This window comes from Erythrolamprus reginae, chromosome 2, assembly GCF_031021105.1.
Source record: "Erythrolamprus reginae isolate rEryReg1 chromosome 2, rEryReg1.hap1, whole genome shotgun sequence".
In the NCBI taxonomy this organism is placed as follows: Eukaryota; Metazoa; Chordata; class Lepidosauria; order Squamata; family Dipsadidae; genus Erythrolamprus; species Erythrolamprus reginae.
The window spans coordinates 316,579,896-316,601,491 of NC_091951.1; the positions used below are offsets into that span (position 1 = coordinate 316,579,896).

General features: G+C 39.3%; 1 protein-coding gene across 2 annotated transcripts in view; it reads right to left on the minus strand.

The window, feature by feature from the left end:
* LHFPL2 (LHFPL tetraspan subfamily member 2) overlaps positions 1-21,596 on the minus strand; it is a 136,908-nt gene that overhangs the window by 13,162 nt on the left and 102,150 nt on the right. For both annotated transcript variants that reach the window (XM_070743222.1, XM_070743223.1), the window contains exon 3: positions 7,437-8,194. In XM_070743222.1, coding sequence (XP_070599323.1) covers positions 7,437-7,866 — 430 coding nt within the window. In that variant the 5' untranslated portion in view covers positions 7,867-8,194. The remainder of the gene's footprint in view (positions 1-7,436; positions 8,195-21,596) is intronic.

The window sequence follows — 21,596 nt, forward strand, 5'->3', positions numbered from 1 at the left end:
TCCTGGGGGCCAGGAAGGACAAAAAGTTTTTTTCACTTACCTTTTTGAAATCTTGGTGCGTCTTATATACTGGTATGTTTTATAGTTGAAAAAAATATGGTAATTTATTTGGTTGGCTGTCCAAACCCTGAAGTACAGTACTACTAGATGTACCTAAGAGCCACTGAATGTTAGCAACAACTAAATGTTAAACAAAAAACAAACCTTCATTAAGCAGGTTTAAACGGTAACAGCCATTTCCACGCAGTACTGTTGCCATGCACTCTGTTTGAGCAATGCCAGAACAGCAGCTTTGCCCTGATTTAAAACAGACCCCCATGCCTGATATGGAAACGGCCTCTTCAAAGCATGGTTACACAGTTGTTTGTTTGGCTAAGCAGAAGCAAACCCTTTAGCTCTGACAGTTGTTTGTATGGTGGTTGCTCTGCCATATTAAGCAGTGAAGTACTACAAGGCAAACTTAGTTCCATTTCAAAGAGGAACCTCTCCCAATTTCTGTCAAAATTCAGAGAGTGTTTGCTTGTTTAAAAGGTCCCCCCAAAATCCACGGGAGCTAAATGTGATCAAAAGGGAATTAATGCTACCACTCTCTAAGGCATATGTGGTGCTGTTTAATTTAAAGTTTAAAAAAAACATTAGTGGTACCTCTACCTACCAATGCCTCTACTTACGAACTTTACTAGATAAGAACTGGGTGTTCAATATTTTTTTTGCCTCTTCCCAAGAACCATTTTCTACTTACAAACCCAAGTCTTTGAAATTGTAACCAGAAAAGGCAGGAATCTCACTTGGGGAAACAGGGCTGGAAAAGGCGGGGAGAAGCCTCCGTGGGGCCTCTCTAGGAATCTCCAGGGAGGAAATAGGGCCTCCACCCTCCCGGTGGTTTCCCCAATCACACACATTATTTGCTTTTACATTGATTCCTATGGGAATCATTGCTTCTTTTCTACTTAAGAACCTGGTCACGGAACGAATTAAGTTCATAAGTAGAGGTACCACCTTGGTATACTAATAACAAAAGATTTAAGTGCCAAAGCCCACTGCAACAATATAGCCAAGAAGGCTTCAAGAGTTGTAAACCTAATCCTACGTAGCTTCCGCTCTGGCAATCTCACACTACTTATCAGAGCTTACAAAACTTTTGCCAGACCCATCCTCGAATACAGCTCATCTGTTTGGAACCCATATCGCATCTCAGACATTAACACCCTTGAAAATGTCCAAAGATACTTCACCAGAAGAGCCCTTCACTCCTCCACTCGAAATAGAATACCCTATGAGACTAGACTTTCAATCCTGGGCCTAGAAAGTTTAGAACTAAGACGCCTTAAACAAGATCTAAGTATTGCCCACAAGATCATATGCTGCAACATTCTGCCTGTCGGCGACTACTTCAGCTTCAACCACAACAACACAAGAGCACACAACAGATTTAAACTTAATATTAACCGCTCCAAACTTGACTGTAAAAAATATGACTTTAGTAACCGAGTTGTCGAAGCGTGGAACTCATTACCGGACTCCATAGTGTCATCCCGAAACCCCCAACACTTTACCCTTAGATTATCTACGGTTGACCTATCCAGATTCCTAAGAGGTCAGTAAGGGGCGAGTACAAGTGCACTAGAGTGCCTTCCGTCCCCTGTCCTATTGCTCTCCTATATCTCCTATACCTTTCTTGTATTCCTATATCTCTTCTTCTATTCTTTCATTGATATGTTCTATTCCTATATCTTCTTTTCTATTATTTCTTAGATATATTTTACTATGAGTATCTCCTCTATAACCTTCATCATGTATTTTACTATGTGTATATTGATATATACCCACTAAAACCCTCATTGTGTATTGGACAAAATAAATAAATAAATAAAAATAAATAAATAAATAAATAGTTCCAACAAATTGAGCTTAAAAGTCTACAAGTCCCTTCTTATATCAGACATTACTCGTTCAGGCCGAAAGATGCTAGTTCTTACAATCACAATGCATCATGCCTCTTTTTTTCCTTGACTCTGTTGTGAGATGGAAGAAACCACGGAAAAATATTGCAAAGGTAGGGACATCTAGGTACTTCTGTACAGAACTTCTGCATAGAAAGCAAGGCCACGTGATCAGGATTTTTTTAATGTTAAGCCTACTGAAATATAAACCCCTTAAGTTAAGACTGTTTCCTATGTCTCTTTGGAGTTACACTGCATTAAATTCATCAAGGGGCCTTCGTGGAGAAGTAAATATACAATCACGGACTAATGATTAAATTTAAAAATTGCTATTTCATGCCTCTGTGTGTGCTTGCCGGGACAAACTCTCAAGTCTAACAGGATTGATAACTCAGTAAAATTCATTGGTTAAAAAACAGATGGTTATCGCCATCAATTTTAAGGCAAAATGGCAAATGACAGCATGGATTGAAATCCAGCTTACTAACGTATCCAATTAATCCTTATCTTGTTCAATTTTTGGTTAACCTAGGTTCTATGCCAGCGGTTCTCAAAATTTCTAATGCCGCGACCCCTCAATACAGTTCTTTATGTTGTGGTGACCCCCAACCATAAGTCTAGCACCAATTCTCCCAACAGCACTTTAAGCTGATTGGCAGGAAGGTCAGAGGGAAACCCCCACTGTAAACGCCTGATTGGTCGGATTGTAAAAATAAGTTTCAAGGTGCCAGAATAAAAGCTTTAGTTCCTAACACCATGGGAAATTTACCTTTTTCTATAGTCTTAGGTGACCCTTGTGAAATGGTCATTCGACCCCCAAAGGGGTCCTGATTCCCAGGTTGAGAACCACTGTTCTAAGCCAATCTAGGTATCCTCAGACAATTAACACGGAGAGTACCATATGAGAGAAAATAGCTTTAATATTTAGGCACAAATCAAGAAATAATTTTTTGCATGTTTGTTATACAATTATTACCATTACTGTTTATTTCTGAATGTTAGAGATTGGATCTTGGGATAGCTGTACACAATTTTCTGAAAAATTAGAAATACAGGTAGTCCCCGACTTACGACGGGTATCCGTTCCCACGGCCTGTCATAAGCCGAGTTTGGTGTAAGTCGGAATATTCCAATTTTCACAAATATTCCGATTTACATGGCGGCGGGGGCGGCTTCTTCAAGAAACCAACAGCTGGCGAAGCCTCCTGCTGAACGTTCGGGCGAGGGGATCTCTGCGGTGGGCGCCTCGGAGGCTACAGCAACGCAGCGCCAAGAAGGCCTGGCTGTTGGTCCCTTGAAGCCGGGCCTTCTCGGTGCTGCGTTGCTGTAGCCTCTGAGGCTGCCCACCGGGGAGATCCCCTCGCCTGAATGGAGGCGGCGGCAGCAGCCTTGGAGGCTGCAGCAATGCAGCACCAAGAAGGCCCAGCTTCAAGGGACCAACAAGGGATGCTGTCGCTTTAAATCTCTCTACCTCTCCCCTTGGAATATACAGCTGTCCCCGGTTGTCGTAATGATGAAACCCAAGGACTACCTGTATAGACACTGACAACTATGGGAAAACTGCTGAATTTGGTTACTGTTTTAGGAATAAAGGGAAAGTTAATTGGTTCTCTCTAACTGCCTAAGCAAGTGGCATCGTTTGAGTAGTAACATCGGTATCAGTAGCCAAACAAAGTTTAGACCTGGTATGTTAGATACTGGCAAACAACTTCCATGCTGTTGTCATCCACACTCCATGTGTTTATATTATCCATAAATCAATTTAAACGTGTCTTCAATATTTTGCTTGTCTACAAATTAATTGATTAACTCTTTGGAAATGAGTTTTTAACCTAACAAGTATCTCAACGTGTGCCGAGCCAGAATGATAAATATTTTCCCTTACCTTATGCCACCTAATGAATAGAGCCTTTTCAGCTGTATGTTTTTTCTCTCCAGAGGTTAAGTAAAATATCTGTGAAGTGGCTTACATGGTTTTTGCATACTGTGAAAACTCAGCCACACTGGTGTGTAAACCAATGATTTTTATTACATTGAACAAGGCAGCCCCGTGGAGGTTTATTCATTAAACCAAAGTTTAACAACATGGCTTTTATACCGTGTTCAAGTGCATAGGAAAGAAGGTTACTAAATTTATATGTGGCTTATTGAATTAAGTATCTTCCAAACTTTGGCCTATTTGGAAATATTCAGTAACTCTAGTGATCTCTGTAAATATACATTTATAGAAGGAAATAATGGAAGAATCTGAAAGTGAAAGCCGCAAGGATGACTGACAGCAGTGGGACTTTCCACACTATTTCCTAATTCATTTGTTTTAAATTAAGTTACCCTGAATTGCTGAGTGTAATAGCCTTCCTTCCCCAGAAAAACCCACAGTGAATCAGGAGTAGCATCATAATCACAAGACAGATCCTCAGTTTGTCTGGCCTGTTGTAAGTGCTGTATCAGGACTTGCCAGTTACTAAAGCTCCATTACTATTAATAAGAAAACCAGTTTGCATTTCATACATATATGTACAATACATATTGATATTGCCACTGTATTAGAAAGCTAATATGGCAAATTATTCCTCTTCTCATGTCTGCTCTGGAAGCCAATTGGAAATCTGGGTTTGCTAGTGTATGCTAGTTCTAAATTTGTTTTGTTCTTTGCTTGCTTGCTTCCTTGATTTCTATGATTACTCTCTCAGCAGAAACCTCAGAGCAGCTAATAATAAAAAAGATTAAAGGAAAATTCTAAAACAATAAAATATATTATTGAAGGGTGGAGTGTGGCAGACCCACAACTTGAAGAGTTGCAACAGGCTCACATCATCCTAGGACTTGCAAGGAAGTCGCCTTAAACACAACCTATGCATAGCCCATAAAAATCATCTGCTACAACCTCCTTCCTGTCAATGACTACTTCAGCTTCAACCACAACAATACAAGAGCACACAACAGATACAAACTTAAAGTAAACCACTCCAAATTCAACTCCAGGATATACAACTTTAGTAACCAAGTAATTGATGCATGGAACTCAGTACCTGACTCTGTAGTATCATCACCTAGCCCTCAAAACTTTACCCTTAGACTATCCACTGTTGACCTCTCCCAATTCCTAAGAGGTCAGTAAGGGGCGTACATAATTGCACCAGCGTGCCTGTCGTCCCCTGTCCTAATGTTTCTCTCTTACTAGTATCATGTATATAAACATTGATATATCTTTCTATACTTGACAAATAAATAAATAAATTAAATAAATAGAAGGACCAAACCTTCAAAGCCTTAATGTTGCAAGCCAATCAAAATAGTAATAGCAATAGCATTAAGGCTTATTTACAGCTTCAGGAGTAACCAAACTGCCCTTTTATACTCTGCTGAAATCTCCCTGGGAATCCCTAAAAATAAAAAACCCACAGATTGTGATACAAACTGGTTGCAGGTGAATGGAGTAAGAACCTGAAGAGAGGTATACAGCTCTACAGCTGACTTCATACAATGCAGAAAAACCTAAATCTAGGCTAGGAGTGGCAGCAGCTGTGTTATCTACCATTTTATGTAAAATAGATCAACTACATTATGAGTTAATGAGTTGTGTTCTGACTCACAGAACACAAAGACAATGGTTGGGTTCCCTCCTACACCGAGCTATACTTTTTTTTCAATTTATTACAGCTTAGTTTAAGAGTAATGCAAAGCCAGCAGGACAGAGTTCTGACATATGAGGGAGAAAAAAATTCTGACCATATGAGCATCAGTCATGCCTGAAGAGACAATTATACCACTGTTGTTTTCCTCATTTACTTTAAAGTTTCAAAACTGCTATCTACATCTGCCAATTTCTCCTCTTTGTGATGATCACATGCTCTAAAACCCTGGAATTAGACAAGCAAGTCTTATTATTATTAATGTTGGTTTGACTATGACTGCAAGATTGCTGACATGATGTAAGTTGCAAAGGAGCTAAATTTCAAAATTTCTAAAGTTACGTTCCATCTACAGACTGCTGCACTTTCAGTTCCTATTTGATTCCCACTAATGAATCTTTTAAAAATTACTTCACAGCCAGTGGTGGGCTGCTAGCCTTTACGCAGAAGGAAAAAAAAACTTTGCCGGAACATGGGCGCATCTCTGTCTCTGTGCGCAAGTTCTACGGGCCCAGAAGCATAATTCCGCTTGAACTCACGGTACGTTCACAGCCGCAGAGACAAGCCCAATTAGGCATACCAGATAGCAGCCCATCACTGTTCGCAGCAGTAGATTATCGCCTATGATCTATGCCAGGTCCCCAAATCTTTCTTGCTTTGTGGGCTTGGCTGTGAGGAGGGGAGGGGATGGTTCTACATGAGTTGCACACTCCGTTTGCACCAGCGGTGGGCACGCACACTTGCCATTCATGCAAATAGAGGGGGGCGCACTCCCACTGTTCACGCTAATTGCGATGCATGCACTCACCTGTCGCTTCCACCACCCAATTCCAAATGACTCAACACGCGGTAGTGGCTCAAAGGTTGGGGACCCTTTTCCTAGACACTGTACAAGAACTATGGTTTGTCATTATTTGAATACTAAAGAGTCTAAAATTCACACACACCCCCAATCCTGAATGATTCATTCCATCTCTTTCTGGCCTTAGGCAAAATCATATTTATTATTTTGGTTTAACCAACTAGAATCAAGGTGTAATTATGCTGCAATCAGGGCTTAGAAACAAAGAGGGGTTCCTATACGTAAACCAGCTGGCTGACTTAGATGCTCCAGCAACGTATAAATTTGTCAGAAAGTAAGGGAAGCAGCTATAACGAAAAAGAAGCAGCATCTATGTAATTTAAAAAGTTGCCAGCAAGTCATTCTGCACCCAGATGTGATCTAAGAAAAAAAAAGAGACTGGTCCTCAGAATTGAGGCATTTTAATTGAAGAACACCAATACAGTATATAAAAGCTGACTTGTTTTTCTATTAATATTCCCTCCCAATCCTAATCACACTTGGCCAATAAAGAATTCTGTTCTGTTCTGTTCTGTCCTATCCTTAGACTGTCCCTTCCTCTGGACCTTGAGCAATCAGAGAATATGACCTCTTCCTTTTCCACTGATGAATCTGAATAAACATTCCTACCTGACATTAAATAACATTTAAATGTTTATGAGTTCAGTTTGACCTATGGTGACTTCATGAACATATGCCTATGGTTTTCTTGGCAGAAACACAGAAACGATTGTCTTCTGAAATGTTATTTGCTATTTTGCAATAATCTGAGCCCTGGGATTTCCTGGTGGCCTCCCATTTACGTGCTCACCAGATCCAAGCCTTTCTTGCTTTTCAAGATAATTCTGCCACTAATTGAACCATCTTTAATTTGGAGACACTAATAATATTTCTTTGAGTCAGTTAGCTATATAAGAAAAGGATTTACAAAAAAAATGCAATCTAAATGTGGATGTTCCAAATCCACTCATTCCAAACATACATTAAGAGCTTCCCTTTTTAATTTGTCACACCTACCTGCAATTCCTTGTAGCAGCCCACAGACATTAAAAATACTTTTCTTCATAATGCTCTGTACACACATGGTGAAAACAGAAACGAATGCAACTCCACAGAGTACCAAGATCCCCACGGCAAGAAAAATGGCAGTAGCTTGCCAAAACCCACTGGCAATTTCACCGAAGTTGTCTGCATAGGGGCCACAAGACGTATCGGGCATGGAAGACTGGAGGTGCTCAATTCTGGTGCAGCGTCCATAGATCCCCAAGGTCGGACGATAAGGGTCCACCGATCCTGCCCTCCTGCTCTCTGTGTCTTGAAAGCTTCCAGGTTGGGCCTTGCCAATCAGCCAATCCGCGCTCATGAAGGCTATGAGCTCTGCAAATGCCACAACAATACTCAAGAGTGTCCACAACATTGAGCGACAAGTAACAATGACATGACACATATTGCTGTCCAGTGCTTGTGGCCACGTCAATTCAAAGACTAAAATCCCAAGTGGTTAAAAAGAAAAAGAGAAGGGAATATAATATGTAATCTTGGTTTCCGTTTACTTATTCTCCGACTTCAGAAACTGAAGGCACTCTCCTCGGAAGGCGGTAGTGAAGGAAGCAGTTTCGTCGTTGATTCTAAACATCTTGTTTCCCTCTTCAGTTTCTGTCTTGACTGTTGAGCTCTGAAGTGTGTATATCTGTGCTGATAGTCATATTGGCATATGACGTTTCAACCCTGTGTGGGAGTTTACACAGGACTGCCTCTGATTTGATACTTCACACCTAAAAGAAAGAAATGAAAGTAAGTGTGGGAGGAGGGATTGTTAGAAGAATTAAAATAAACCCTTCATTTCTGAGAAAACCCATCTTTGCTTTTTTTGTTTTAGCTAAGATCTAAACATCTAACAGTTTTTACATCAGCTTGTCAAATAAAATCAGCAGGGATCTTCCGTAATCTTTATCCACAGCAGGGTTATTAATTTCCTGTGAGCAATGCCTTACAGTATTGCTACACACTATAAAACTGCAGTGGTTTGCTTTTAAGTTTCACAGATATTCAGAATACATCTATCCATTCAAATTTCCACCTAAAAATGACATTCTACCTACCATCATTTGTGAGCATAGGTTTGGAGAAATAGGCCAGTGTCAATTATGAATTATAACAGAGTCTGTTACATAAAATGAACAACTTATATGATTCTTTTCTAAAGAAAATCCCGCAAACTGAAATAAATTTTAAATGGCCTAGGTAAATTAAAAAGGCTTTCTCTAACCCCAAGAAAATGAAGAATCAAGTACTCATAAACTATGGATCTGATTAGTCATAATTACTTCTCTGGTTGGCACTTATTTAACCTTTAAAAGTTACACTTTCCAGAGAAGGACCACCTTATTTGGGGCTCGTTCATTTGATAGAGTAGCCATATAATAATAATAATAATAATAATAATAATAATAATAATAATAATAATAATAATAATACAATAATAATAATAATAATAATATAACAATAATAATAATAATATAATAATAATAATAATAATAATAATAATAATTTTAAAAAATTATTAGACTTGTATGCCGTCCCTCTCCGAAGACTCGGAGAGGGGAGACATACATTTTTATATTACTTTTTTACTGAATACACAAAAGATCAAGAAAAAAATGAATGAAACTTCAGAATATTGACACATGTATACACACATAAGACAATACACTCAATATGGGAAATCTGTTAGGAAAAAATTTATTAATATTGCTGAGGAATCATGTTTCAATAAATTTATTTTTAAGTTGAGGGTTCCTCATAGCTTTTTGCCATTTCATATTAAACATTTATGTATTAATTCATGAATGGAGAGTAGGCATCCTTGAGGAGGCCAGAGAACAATCTAGAAGCAGAAGATACAACTCTGCTAATGAAGTAGGACTGGAACAGAGAAGCTGACTTAAAGGTGAAGGCATGTGTAAACATCTATGAAATGGTTGGCGGAAATATAATACATATAAAGCTACAGTGTAGTGTAAAATTTATCATACGCTATATAGAAGAATTTCCACATAAAATTCATGTGCCAAGATTTAAGACATGAATCCAATGGAGTTTGTGCAAGCCATCGTAAACTATTCAAACATGGCCATGATAACTGAACATTCTAGAAATTGCATATAGAGCCGGGGTGGCGCAGCAGGTAGAGTGCTGTACTGCAGGCCACGGAAGCTGACTGTAGATCTGTAGGTCAGCGGTTCAAATCTTATCACCGGCTCAAGGTTGACTCAGCCTTCCATCCTTCCGAGGTTGGTAAAATGAGGACCCAGATTGTGGGGCAATATGCTGGCTCTGTTAAAAAATTGCTATTGCTAACATGTTGTAAACCACCCTGAGTCTAAGGAGAAGGGCGGCATAAAAATTGAATGAATGAATGAATGAATGAATGAATGAATGAATGAATGAATAAATGAATAAATTCACATTAAATCCAGAAAACATGAAATGGGAAAAGTGTCTTCCAGCATACATAAAGGTGAACTCAAAGAGGATGTACATGTAGGACACAAATTAGGTTAATATTCCTTGCTTAAAAGAAAACCCTTTTTAGGGAGTTGATCATTATTTAATTTTCTGGATTTAAAATGGAAGTAAAGGACCACAACTTCTGGTTATTCTCAGACAGTCAGCAAAGAATTAGGCTGAAGCATAGACATCAGAGAGTTATTGTTAATGGCGAGTATTCTGAGCAGAGACAGGTTACAAGCGGTGTGCCACAAGGGTCTGTTCTGGGTCCTATTCTTTTTAATATGTTTGTGAGTGACATAGGGGAAGGTTTGGTAGGGAAGGTTTGCCTATTTGCCGATGACTCTAAAGTGTGCAATAGGGTTGATATTCCTGGAGGGGTCTGTAATATGGTAAATGATTTAGCTTCACTAGATAAATGGTCAAAGCAATGGAAACTGCAGTTTAATGTTTCCAAATGTAAAATAATGCACTTGGGGAAAAGGAATCCTCAATCTGAGTACAGTATTGCATTGGCAGTTCTGTGTTAGCAAAAACTTCAGAAGAGAAGGATTTAGGGGTAGTGATTTCTGACAGTCTCAAAATGGGTGAGCAGTGTGGTCGGGCGGTAGGAAAAGCAATTAGGATGCTTGGCTGCATAGCTAGAGGTATAACAAGCAGGAAGAGGGAGATTGTGATCCCCTTATATAGAGTGCTTGTGAGACCACATTTGGAGTACTGTGTTCAGTTCTGGAGACCTCACCTACAAAAAGATATTGACAAAATTGAACGGGTCCAAAGACGGGCTACAAGAATGGTGGACAACATGAGAAAATATTATTTTACTGAAAGAGTAGTAGATCCTTGGAACAAACTTCCAGCAGACGTGGTTGGTAAATCCACAGTAACTGAATTTAAACATGCCTGGGATAAACATATATCCACTGTAAGATAAAATACAGGAAATAGTATAAGGCCAGACTAGATGGACCATGAGGTCTTTTTCTGCCGTCAGTCTTCTATGTTTCTATGCTTCTATGTTTCTAGTACAGTTCACAACTTGACTTCTGGCATAGAAGAGGGAAGCAAACAGCACGACTGTCAGGCAGATCGACCGGCATATGGTGCAAACACACCCTCTGTAAATAATAAAAGCTGGAAGATAACTTATAAGTTGCCAAAGCAGCAAATCCTCTCAGCAGGTCAAATTTCTATAATAATTGGGGAGGAAGGAAATATAGTAACTCTCTCTTTTAACTTCACCCAGGCCATAAAGGAGGTGAAGAATTTAACAGGCAGGAAGCAAAATAATTACCATGCTCAAAATCACACAGTATTATTTTGTTAGAACAAAAACACTTTTGTACGGTGACTGAAATTCGTTTTAAGAAGGTACAGGGAAAGACGCATAAGGAATAGAGCAAATTAAAATGTAAATCACAATACAGTACAACTAAGATTCACAGATCTTCGCGCAGAAACAAAGTTCATATTTGTTTTGCAAGGGTGGGGAGATCACTTGTATCATAAAAGGAAAAGCAATAAAAAACATTGTTCATGATATAAATATAGAAACATAGAAGATTAACGGCAGAAAAAGACCTCATGGTCCATCTAGTTTGTCCCTATACTATTTCCTGTATTTTATCTTAGGATGGATATATGTTTATCCCAGGCATGTTGTACGGGCTACAAGAATGGTGGAAGGTCTTAAGCATAAAACGTATCAGGAAAGACTTAATGAACTCAATCTGTATAGTCTGGAGGAGAAGAAGGAAAAGGGGGGACATGATCGAAACATTTAAATATGTTAAAGGGTTAAATAAGGTTCAGGAGGGAAGTGTTTTTAATAGGAAAGTGAACACAAGAACAAGGGGACACAATCTGAAGTTAGTTGGGGGAAAGATCAAAAGCAACATGAGAAAATATTATTTTACTGAAAGAGTAGTAGATCCTTGGAACAAACTTCCAGCAGACGTGGTTGGTAAATCCACAGTAACTGAATTTAAACATGCCTGGGATAAACATATATCCATCCTAAGATAAAATACAGGAAATAGTATAAGGGCAGACTAGATGGATCATGAGGTCTTTTTCTGCCATCATTCTTCTATGTTTCTATGTTTAATTTCAGTTACTGTGGATTTACCAATCACGTCTGCTGGAAGTTTGTTCCAAGCATCTACTACTCTTTCAGTAAAATAATATTTTCTCACATTGCTTCTGATCTTTCTCCCAACTAACCTCAGATTGTGCCCCCACATATGATACCATTGCTGCAAAACTGTTGTGATTCCATCTGAGGCTCCTCAGGGAACGGCTGAACCTCTGCCGGCTCCATCCTCAGAGGGGGAGGATGAGGAACAGGAGGAGGAGGAGGAGGCCCAGGCAGACGGGGAGGAGGAAGGTCAGGCTGAGGGAGAGGGAGAACAGCCTGAGTCCCCCGGGATGGAGCTCTCCCCAGCAAGCAGCCTGGAGTCCTTAGCTGAGGATGCACAAGCCATAATTGATCTAAGGCAGAGAAGAGCAGCCCAGCAAAGGGGACAATTAGCCAGGTATTTCCAGCACTAAATAGGCAACAGCTGGGTTTGGGTGTGGTTCTCCCCAGAAAGGCTGAAAAGGCAGGCCCACCCTTCCTGTAATTGTGGAGTATTATCTTTGGGAGTCCTGCGATCTGGCTGTGCTCTTTGGCGTCTCTGAATCTGGCTTGTGGCCTTGAAAGCTGAAACCTTGGGGGGAGGCGTGGGTCTTATTCTCTACAGAGGTGTGTGTGCCAGCAAGAAGTTTGTTGTATTGTCTGGCTGTCATGACTCTGCTGTGAAGCCTCCTAACAACCCTGTTTGTAAGAACAGTTTTGTCTCTGTGTTTGTTTTCCTAACTATAAAGTACCTTTGCTTTTACCAGTGTGTCTGGCTGCTTTTTTCAGTTGGTGTTGAAGTCTGGGGGCACCCAGACAGAACAAAAACAAACAAACAAACGAACTTAAAAGGCCTGCATAGTTTGTATTTTGAAATTTACAAAGTTAAACCTGTAGGTATGCTGCAGTTCTCATAGGCCAGGGGCATCAAACTGATGGCCCCGGGGCCAGATGTGTTCCACACAGGCCACGCCCACCCAAGCCCTGCGAATGGGAGAAACATTGCAAATTTTCATGTGACGGTAACTACTTTTGCATTAATAAACATGAGAAAGCTACAAAAAATGTCTATATTTTAAAAATATTGACTCCAATGATGGGATTTCAGTGGGTTCTCCTCCTTATAAATGCTTCTCCTCCAAAATCAATCTAACAGAGTTCAATGAGGACAGATAATTGAATAGAGAATGGTAGTCAAATAGCAACAAACCCAGTTTTAGAACTAAAACATGCATAACTCATCTGTTTGCCATATGCTATGATGATAGCTAATTATTGTGTCTGTTTTCAATTTGTCCCTAATTCATGGCTTTACCCTCACCACATCAGGACATCTTATTTTCTCCATCCTTCTCTTTATATTATATTGTAGCTTTTCATCTTTTTAAAAATAGACTGCTCTGAACATTTTTTCTATTTTTTTTAATTAAAAATACCTGTGCTGATAAAATTTATTATTCTCTATTAATATTAGGGTACCCTGAAAATAAGGTTGCATTTATTTCTTTTAAAAATGGGGTTGGGAAAATAATGCACTTTCAATCATCAATTTCATTAACATTCAAATTTAAATTATAATAAAATCGGTGAAAGATACTCAACAAGAATGGAATCGGAAATAGTTAAGAAATGGCAATCCTTTTATAAAGTCATTAATACCCAATCATGTGTTACATGGTAAATTTTCAATTGCTGGAGAAAGAATTACCTACCGGTATATGTAATTGGGTGGCAATTCTGCATCCAGATTTTAAACAACGTTCCCTCCAATGCAGATAGTCCTTGATATAAAGCCACAACTGAGCCCACAATTTCTGTTGCTATGTGAAACAGTTGGTAAGCGAATTTTGCTGTAGTATTGGATTATTGTTATGTGCTATTTTGTTGCTGTTGTTAGCCGCCCCGAGTCTGCGGAGAGGGGCGGCAAACAAATCCAATAAATATAATATAATATAATATAATATAATATAATATAATATAATATAATATAATATAATATAATATAATATAATATAATATAATATAATATAATATAATATAATATAATAAATATAATATAATATTGATTTATGACTTTTCGTGCTATAGTTTTTAAGTGAATCACTGCAGTTGTTAAGTTAGTTACATGAATCTGGCTTCCCCATTTGCTTGTCAGAAGGTCATAAGAGGCGACCGACACTGAAATTGTCATATATAAGAGCCAGTTTCCAGCTGTCTGAATTTTGATCACTTAACCATGGGGATGCTGCAATGGCTGTGTGAAAAGCAGTCATATGTCACTTTTTCCAGTGCTGTTATAACTTTGAACACTCACTAAATGAACTGTTGTAAGTTAAAGACTACCTAAATTCATTTTAATTGTAGGATCAGATTATTTATTAAAATTCCTTTCTCTCTCGCTTTCCTATGTTTTATGATGTTGTACTTTGAGCATTCTTCCTTTTAAGTTTGCATTACAGTCAAACCTCGTCTTACGAACCTAATTGGTTCCAGGGGGAGGTTCGTAAGACGAAAGGTTCGTAAGATGAAACATTGTTTCCCATAGGGAACAATGTAAAGTCAATTAATCTGTGCAACCCAAAAAAAACCCCGCAAAAAAAACCGCTGCCGCCCGGCTGTCACCTTGTTTTAAAAGGTGACAGCCGGGCGGCGGGGCTTCCCAGCACCCCCCCAACCCCGAACTTTTGCCGAACTTCCGGGTTCGGGGTGGGTGGGTGCTGGGAAGCCGCGTGGCTGTTTTAAAAGGTCACAGCCGGGCTGGGGGGCTTCCCAGCACCCCCCGAACCGTGAACCCGGAAGTTTGGCAAAAGTTCGGGGTTTGGGGGGTGCTGGGAAGCCCCCCAGCGCGGCTGTGACCTTTTAAAACAGCCGCGCGGCTTCCCAGCTGTCTCCCGAAGCCGAACACCGAAGTCAAACTTCCGCGTTCGGCGTTCGGAGACAGCTGGGAAGCCGCGTGGCTGTTTTAAAAGGTCACAGCCAGGCTGGGGGGCTTCCCAGCAACCTCCCGAACCGAACCCGGGGTTCAGAAAAAATTTGTCTCTTCTTACGAACTTTTTTCGAGTTACGAACCGGCGTTCGGGAGGCTGCTGGGAAGCCCCGCCGCCCGGCTGTCACCTTTTAAAACAGCCACGCGGCCTCCCAGCTGTCTCCGAACGCCGGTTCGTAACTCGAAAAAAGTTCGTAAGAAGAGGCAAAATTTTTCTGAACCCCGGGTTCGTATCACGAGTTGTTCGTAAGACGAGGGGTTCGTATCTTGAGGTACCACTGTATATGAATTCTACCACTTAAGGGAAACCACGGATTGTGTAATCTGAATCGTTGCATTGAAAAGCACCTTGACATGCTCAACGATACTAGGTCTCAACATTCTTGAAGAACAAAGTATTTTATTTAAGTTTAAGTTTTATTAGATTTGTATGCTGTCCCTTTCCGAAGACTCGGGGCGGCATATAAATCTAAATAATAATAATAATAATTATTATTATTATTATTATTAATAATAATAATAATAATTATTATTATTTAAAACCCATAAATATTAAAAAACAATCATTACTACACAATCACACCATTCTCATATATTACAGTCAGAAAAAGGTGGTGCTGGGGGGACAAGATAGTTATTCCCCCCATGCCTGGCAACATAGATAGGTCTTCAACATCTTGCGGAAGGCGGGAAGAGTAGGGGCAATTCGAATCTCTGGGGGGAGTTGATTCCAGAGGGCCGGGGCCACCACAGAGAAGGCTCTTCCCCTGGGGCCCGCCAAATGGCATTGTTTAGTCGACAGAACCCAGAGATGGCCAACTCTGTGAGACCTGATTGGCCGCTGGGATTCGTGCGGCAGAAAGCGGTCCAGGAGGTATTCTGGTCCAATGCCATGTAGGGCTTTATAGTCATTACCAGAACTTTGAATTGTGACCGGAAACTGATCGGCAACCAGTGCAGGCCGCAGAGTGTTGTCGAAACGTGAGCAGATCTTGGAAGCCCCACGATAGCTCTTGCGGCCGCATTCTGCACGATCTAAAGTTTCCAAACACTTTTCAAAGGAAGCCCCATGTAGAGAGCATTGCAGTAGTCGAACCTCGAGGTGACGAGGGCGTGAGTGACTGTGAGCAGTGACTCCCGGTCCGAATAAGGCCGCAACTGGTGCACTTTGAAAGTATGTTTTCATATTTCATACACAGATGAAAGTATAAATGGTATGCATGGTTTTCACTGTTTTATTTTAATTGTCTTTAACCCAGCTGTTGTGGTCACATTTACTATACACTTAGAAATAGAATCATACAGTTGGAAGGGACCTCCAGGGTCATTGGGTCCATCCCCTGCTCAATGCAGTATTCATTAAACCATCCCAGAAAGATGACTGTCCAGTTGTACTGTTTTGGGTTAACGAGTAGCAAAAAGTAAACAAAATGAAAAAAAACCCACACTCATAGTAAGAACCCTCAAATAAGAAAAAGTCAATTAATGACAAGTTTCAGATTTGCATGACAAATAATCTACAGGGTCTCAAATTTCATTTCGGGTCATAGAGACCCGAGCATAGGAGCAGGGCTAAGCTGTTTTAAAGGGTTTTAGTATTATTTGGATGTTATATTTTTGGTTCTAAGCTACCCAGAGTCCCTAGGGAGTTGGATGGCATAAAAAATCAAATAAATGTTTCTTACTGTTTACCTCATTCTGATTTGCATTTCTCAATTCAGAGTGGATAAAATAAATGTTTTGACCATGAGAAGGGCAAGTTTTAAAAATTTAAAATGTTTTGAAATGTAAATGTCCCATTTCAAGCTCAAACAGTTGTTTTGCATTCAAAACCGACTAACACAATAATGTAACTCTTTTGAGATTTTTTTAAAGCTGTATTTTGAGTTCAAAACTCTGTACTAAGCTCAAAAACTCTCCAAAATTATCAAAACACCCTGTTTTGAATGTAAACCACATGTGTCAAATGCAAAACAACTGCTTCAAGCTAAGGATAATGCTTTTCAAATTTGAAACAGTTCAAATTGACATGTTTTGCACACTCCTGTAACGCTCCTCTTTCCTTTCTGAAGTGTCTTGACAGCTCCCAACTCCTCCTGCACTGGGATATAATGTTCTCACAACATGCTTAGAAATAAAGGCTGATAGGTATTATGGTGCCTAGGATAAATTAGAAGCCATGGCGGCACAGTAGTTAGAATGCAGTATTGCAGATATACTCTGCCTACAGCTAGGAGTTCAATCGTGATCGGCTCAAGGTTGACTCTGCCTTCCAGCCTTCTGAGGTCGGTAAGATAAGAATCCAGATTGTTGGGGGCAATACACTAACATCTGTAAAAGGCTCAGGGAGAGTTGTAAAGTATAAGGTATATCTAGTTTAATTAAAATAAGAACTAGGGGAGACATGATAGCAGTGTTCCAATATTTTAGGGGTTGCCACAAAGAAGAGTGAGTCAAACTATTCTCCAAAGCATCTGAGGATAGGACAAGAAACAGTGGGTGGACTAAACAAGGAGGGAAGTAACTTAAAACTAAGGAAAATTTCTTGATGGTTAGAACAATTAATCCATGGAACAACTTGCCTCTAAAAGTTGTGAATGATCCAACACTGGAGGTTTTAAAGAAGACATTGGATAACCATTTGCCTGAAGTGGTGTAGGGTTTCCTGCCTAAGCAAGGGGTTGGACTAGAAGACCTCCAAGGTCCTTTCCAATTCTGCTATTCTATTCTATTCTATTCTATTCTATTCTGGAGTAGTATATAAGTCTACTGTAAGTGCTGTTGATAAGTGCTATTGTTATTCTTAGGAATAATTCTAACATATCATCAATTCTTATATGGCCAAATCTCAACGTATAGAGAAATTTAATTAATTTATTTATTTTATTTATTAGATTTGTATGCCGCCCCTCTCCACAGACTCGGGGTGGCTCAGAGCAACAATAGAAAAAATATATTAAATACTAATAAATACTAATAAAATACTAATAAAGCAGACTATCCTACCCTGTTTCCCCGAAAATAAGACATACCTCGAAAGTAAGATATGTCAGAGGTTTTGCAGAATTTGCTAATATAAGGTACACCCCGAAAATAAGGCGTAGTCAAGTTTACATACGGTACGGTGGAAAAGCATACGGTACCATTCAAAGCTGTTCATAGCGGTACCGTAATAATGTGGCGTCCCCTGCTGGCCCCTTCCATTGCTTTGTACCATCCAGTACAGCAGACACAGTCTGCTGCTGCCTCACCGCCATTACAGTCTCCACTACAGTGCATAGACTGTAGTTCCTCTGGTGGCCGGAAACTGCAATAGCGGGAGGGTATTGTTGTACCATATAAGTGCCGTCGTTTGTGTGTGTGGGTGCCATACTGACAGGTACCGTACCGTAATCAGTGTACCGTACGGTACACTTTCTTTGGGGGTGTCAGCTTTTCTGCCTGTGAATTTGTCTTATTTGAGAAATATAAGGCACCCCCTGAAAATAAGACGTAGCACAACTTTTAGAGCAAAAATTAATATAAGACAGTGTCTTATTTTCAGGGAAACACGGTAAGGAGGTATTTTCCAGATTCACTGAAGACGCATTAATGCTTACAGAAGCTGAAGTAGAACACATCATGCTAAGGACAAGGCTGCTTCTTCTGAAGACGATCTGGGATGCAGAGAATCTGGAGTCAATTGTAAGAGCAGATTTTCCTCCCTTTCAAGCTTTTCAAAAAATATGCTTCTTATTTCCTTTGAACAAAAACACAAGTCTGAAAGCACAGTATCGCCAGACTCCGAAAGTTCTTTCTACTTCAGCCTCCCTTGTTTTGTCAACTAATAAATCATTTCTAGAAAAGTGTCTTTTGGCTCAATTTAAATAAACAGCCGAAGTTAAGGGCCACACAGAGAGTTAAAATGAAACTATTAAGAAAAGAAGAAAAGAAAGCCGCTGCAAACACAGAAAGATCTTTTCTTCTTAGGTCCAGAAGAGTCTGTGATGATATCATGCAGAGGCGTTTTTATATCTTCTGTTTACTAAACACAAGGTTAACATATGATGTCTCAGTTGAGGAAGAGCTGTTGTTAGACTCTTGGCGTTCATTTCCTGAAATGTTATTCATTGTTAGATCTACCACACTCTAAGAATGCTTTGAACAAATGAATAGCAGAAAGAGATATTATTTGTATGAAGGTTATTTTAAATTATTATCAATTAAAGATACACACGAGCTCACAAAAGGGAGGCATATGAGAGAATGGAAGCCTGTCAGTTTAGTCCCACTTAACAAAATTCTCAACTCTCACATTCCTCCTACACAGATGTCACTCTGCCTGGACTCTACAGAAGAGAAAGAAAATAAATGGTTGGTGTTAGCAAATTGCAATTGCTTAGTGTTTCCCATCTCATTTACTTACTTACTTACTTACTTACTTACTTACTTACTTACTTACTTACTTACTTACTTACTTACTTATTTCTTTATTTAGTCCAATACATAATACACATTGAAGAGAAAGATATGTAATAATATAAGTAAAGAAAAGAATAGAAGAAAAGATATAAAAGTATAGGTGAACATATTTGAAAGGAAGAAAAGACAAATGAGATAAGGAGAGACAATTGGACAGGGGACAGAAGGCACACTGGTGCACTTATGCAAGCCCCTTACTGACCTCTAAGGAACCTGGAGAGGTCAATCGTGGATAATCTAAGGGAAAAATGTTTGGGGTTAGGGGTTGACACTACTGAGTCAGGTAATGAATTCCATGCTTCGACAACTCGGTTGCTGAAGTCATATTTTTTACAGTCAAGTTTGGAGCGGTTAATATTAAGTTTGAATCTGTTGCATGCTCTTGTGTTGTTGTGGTTGAAGCTGAAATAGTCATTGACAGGTAGAACATTGTAGTATATGATCTTGTGGGCAATACTTAGATCGTGTTTTAGGCGACGTAGTTCTAAGCTTTCTAGACCTAGGATTGATAGTCTGCTTTTGTAGGGTATTCTGTTTCGAGTGGAGGAGTGGAGGGCTCTTCTGGTGAAGTATCTTTGGACATTTTCAAGGGTGTTGATGTCCGAGATGTGGTATGGGTTCCAGACAGATGAACTGTATTCAAGGATGGGTCTGGCAAAAGTTTTGTAGGCTCTGGTGAGTAGCGTGAGATTGCCAAAGCAGAAGCTGCGTAGGATCAGGTTAACAACTCTAGAAGCCTTTTTGGCGATATTGTTTGCAGTGGGCTTTGGCACTTAGATCATTTGATATTAGTATTCCAAGGTCTTTTACTGAGTGGGGGTTGGCTGTGAGATTTTGTTTATTCAGTTTATATATGAGGTTCGGATTCTTTTTGCCAATGTGGAGGGTAGAACATTTGCTGGTTACTTAACCTACTTCCAACATTTTTTCTATTAAACAAGAGAAACAGAAATAAAAATTTATCAAAATTATGTCATCCCAAACTTATGAAATTATATGTGCTGATGAAGTTAGATCTCTCATCCTAATCGAGATGTAGATCTATAATTCATTTGAGTCTGAGAAAATGTAAAAACCAGAAACAAAGAGCATCTACAGGAGCTCTAACAAGATGAGCGAAAGGGAAAAGTTAGGCAGGCAATTGCAGGAAAACTGTCTATGGATATGATATTCTTCCAAAAAAGAAATCACTATGCAATCTTTGAAGCTGGAATACCTCCCCTCTTTGTCAATGCGATGGAAAATCACAACCAATTATGCTCAACAGAAAGTTAAAGAATGGAGATCACCAAGGAAGCATTATGCATCTATAAATTCTCTTACACTCACAACTTGGTCTGAAAACAGGTTTTTGAATCAAATAAATCATTCTTCCCCAACACTCAAAACTCAAAAACCTGACTATAGAAATATGAATTGTTCAAAGCATTATTTATTATCATTCTTTACTAACTGTATGACCCACCCTTCTCCAAATAAAAGTGCATAAATAAAAATGATAGAACAAGAATATAAACATATAGGATGATAAAAACATGTGAAGATTAAAAACAATCTGTACAATATAGGCTGTTAACCTCCAAATGAGAGAACAAATCAATTTTTTACTATTTTACAAAAAGAGTATCAAACTATATTTAATTGAGTGGTCATTTTATTAGATTTGTTATGGGTGATGGTTAATATGCTGTGCAAAATTATTGCTAATGAAAATAAAATAAATCCCCATTCACGTGTTGTAATTGATATTACTGGCAGCATCTAAAATATATGAACAAGACATATTGTACAGTCACTGCAATCAGTTGTGGAAAGCCCCCGTCTTTCTAAAGAATGAAATATTTTGGGAAATATTAAAAAATGCAGACGATTATGAGAAATGGAGAAATCAGGTTTTGTTAGAGACAGAAAGCAAATTCAGTCTCCCTGCCCCCCAAGCAGAAACTGAGGAGGCCACCTTTTAGAAATGCAGATTTGGTAATCCATTCAAGACAGGATATTTTGAAACAAAGGCTTAGAAGCAGCCCAAAGTCGCCAAGCCCCTTCACTGCACCACCCCTAGAAACATAGAAGATTGATGGCAGAAAAAGACCTTATGGTCCAT